This window comes from Littorina saxatilis, linkage group LG12, assembly GCF_037325665.1.
Source record: "Littorina saxatilis isolate snail1 linkage group LG12, US_GU_Lsax_2.0, whole genome shotgun sequence".
Classification (NCBI taxonomy): Eukaryota; Metazoa; Mollusca; class Gastropoda; order Littorinimorpha; family Littorinidae; genus Littorina; species Littorina saxatilis.
Window position 1 is genome coordinate 78,555,063 of NC_090256.1, and position 1,491 is coordinate 78,556,553.

Sequence of the window (1,491 nt, forward strand, 5' to 3'; positions counted from 1 at the left end):
TACAGGAGAGATGTAAGCTGGATTAAAACAAAAATGCTTTGTGAACTAATTTCTATTTTTCCTGCAGTCTTCCCAAAGGTATCACGAAGGAGATAAAACATATCGCTCAGGTCCGCTTTGCAGGAGTCGAGGCTTCAGTCCGGTGTACTGTAAACTTTGCCTGAACAGTCCCTCCCCTGCGATCAATGCGCATGCGCTAACATGGGGGAGATTAATCAGGTCGTGAACAACCTAACCCTAACCCTAACCCTAACCATAACACTTACCCTAACCATAACCCTAATCCTAACCCTAACCCATGGTTCGTTCGATCAAAGGGTCGCGTTTTTTAAGTTCAAGATTGGCGCATGCGCATTGACAGCATTGAGAGGGATTGTTCAGCAGAGTTTTCAGTTCGTGAGACCGGAATACACTCTGCTGAGGGTATAGTTTATTCCGGATCAAAGTCTTCAACCTCGACAGTGTTGAGCATACTTCCATACCGTCCCTGATTTCAATTTTTATCATTTTGGTTTAGCTACGACTTCCTGTCATAGTTGGAAAGGACAAAGGCTTGAACGACTGGCAAATGGGCAAAATACTTCCAAAAGATCTCCCCGGTGGCAGGCAGCAGTGACGTTGATGTTAGTGATCGTACATCACGGATTAACTTGAGATAAAAGCAACAAGAATAAAGAATCACGTACGCCATCTTGGCTCACTTATTAATTTTCTCCAGTCTTGGCAAAAGGCATCACGAAGAAAATGAATTCATAACGCAACGCTCTGTTTAAAAGTTCTTCACACGTTTCTTGCAAACGTGTCCACAGAAACCTTATTTGCCACTACCGAATACATATCATTATCAAAGTAAGATCGGCCTGGTATTTTCAGTGTCAAAATGACATTTCGCATTGATCATCTCTTTGAGTATAGGGGCAAGGTTGAGGTATAGCCAGGGCCGAGGAAAGGGTCGGCGACGGCCGGGGGGTGGTGGGGGCGGGGGGGGGGGGGTTGAGGGGGGAGTGATTCAGGCAGTATTCATATCCCTCTTCTCTCGGAGCACCGTCTCTTTCGGCAAGGACGCTAACCCAACTTAAGTGATGGCCATTACTCAGCTGTAGATGTCCTCAGCCCAGGAGAATATAAGAGGAGCCAAAGAGGCCCTTCAGCTCGGCAAGACCAGACGTCTGTTGGAGGGCGGTGTGGTCGCCGGCCGCAGAGACGCGACAGCAATTCCATTAGACCGGCATAGCGGTCCGTGGCAGCTGTCTGACACGGGGGTCTGACCGCTCTGACCGATGTCTTCACGTCAGGAAGGGTTTCCGGAAGGAGGTCCTTCATCCTCGCCACTGTCTTCACGCCACTGTCTTCACGCCACTGTCTTCACGCCACTGTCTTCACGCCACTGTCTTCACGCCACTGTCTTCACGCCACTGTCTTCACGTCTCCGGAAGGGTTTCCGGAAGGAGGTCCTTCATCCTCGCCACTGTCTTCACGCCACTGTCTTCA

General features: G+C 49.2%; 1 protein-coding gene across 1 annotated transcript in view; it reads left to right on the top strand.

Moving 5' to 3' along the window:
• The first annotated feature begins 1,280 nt into the window (after window positions 1-1,280).
• LOC138983212 (putative proline-rich protein 21) overlaps window positions 1,281-1,491 on the top strand; it is a 534-nt gene continuing 323 nt past the window's right edge. Inside the window, exon 1 of the mRNA XM_070356624.1 lies at window positions 1,281-1,491. This exon is cut by the window's right edge and continues 323 nt beyond it. Coding sequence (XP_070212725.1) covers window positions 1,281-1,491 — 211 coding nt within the window.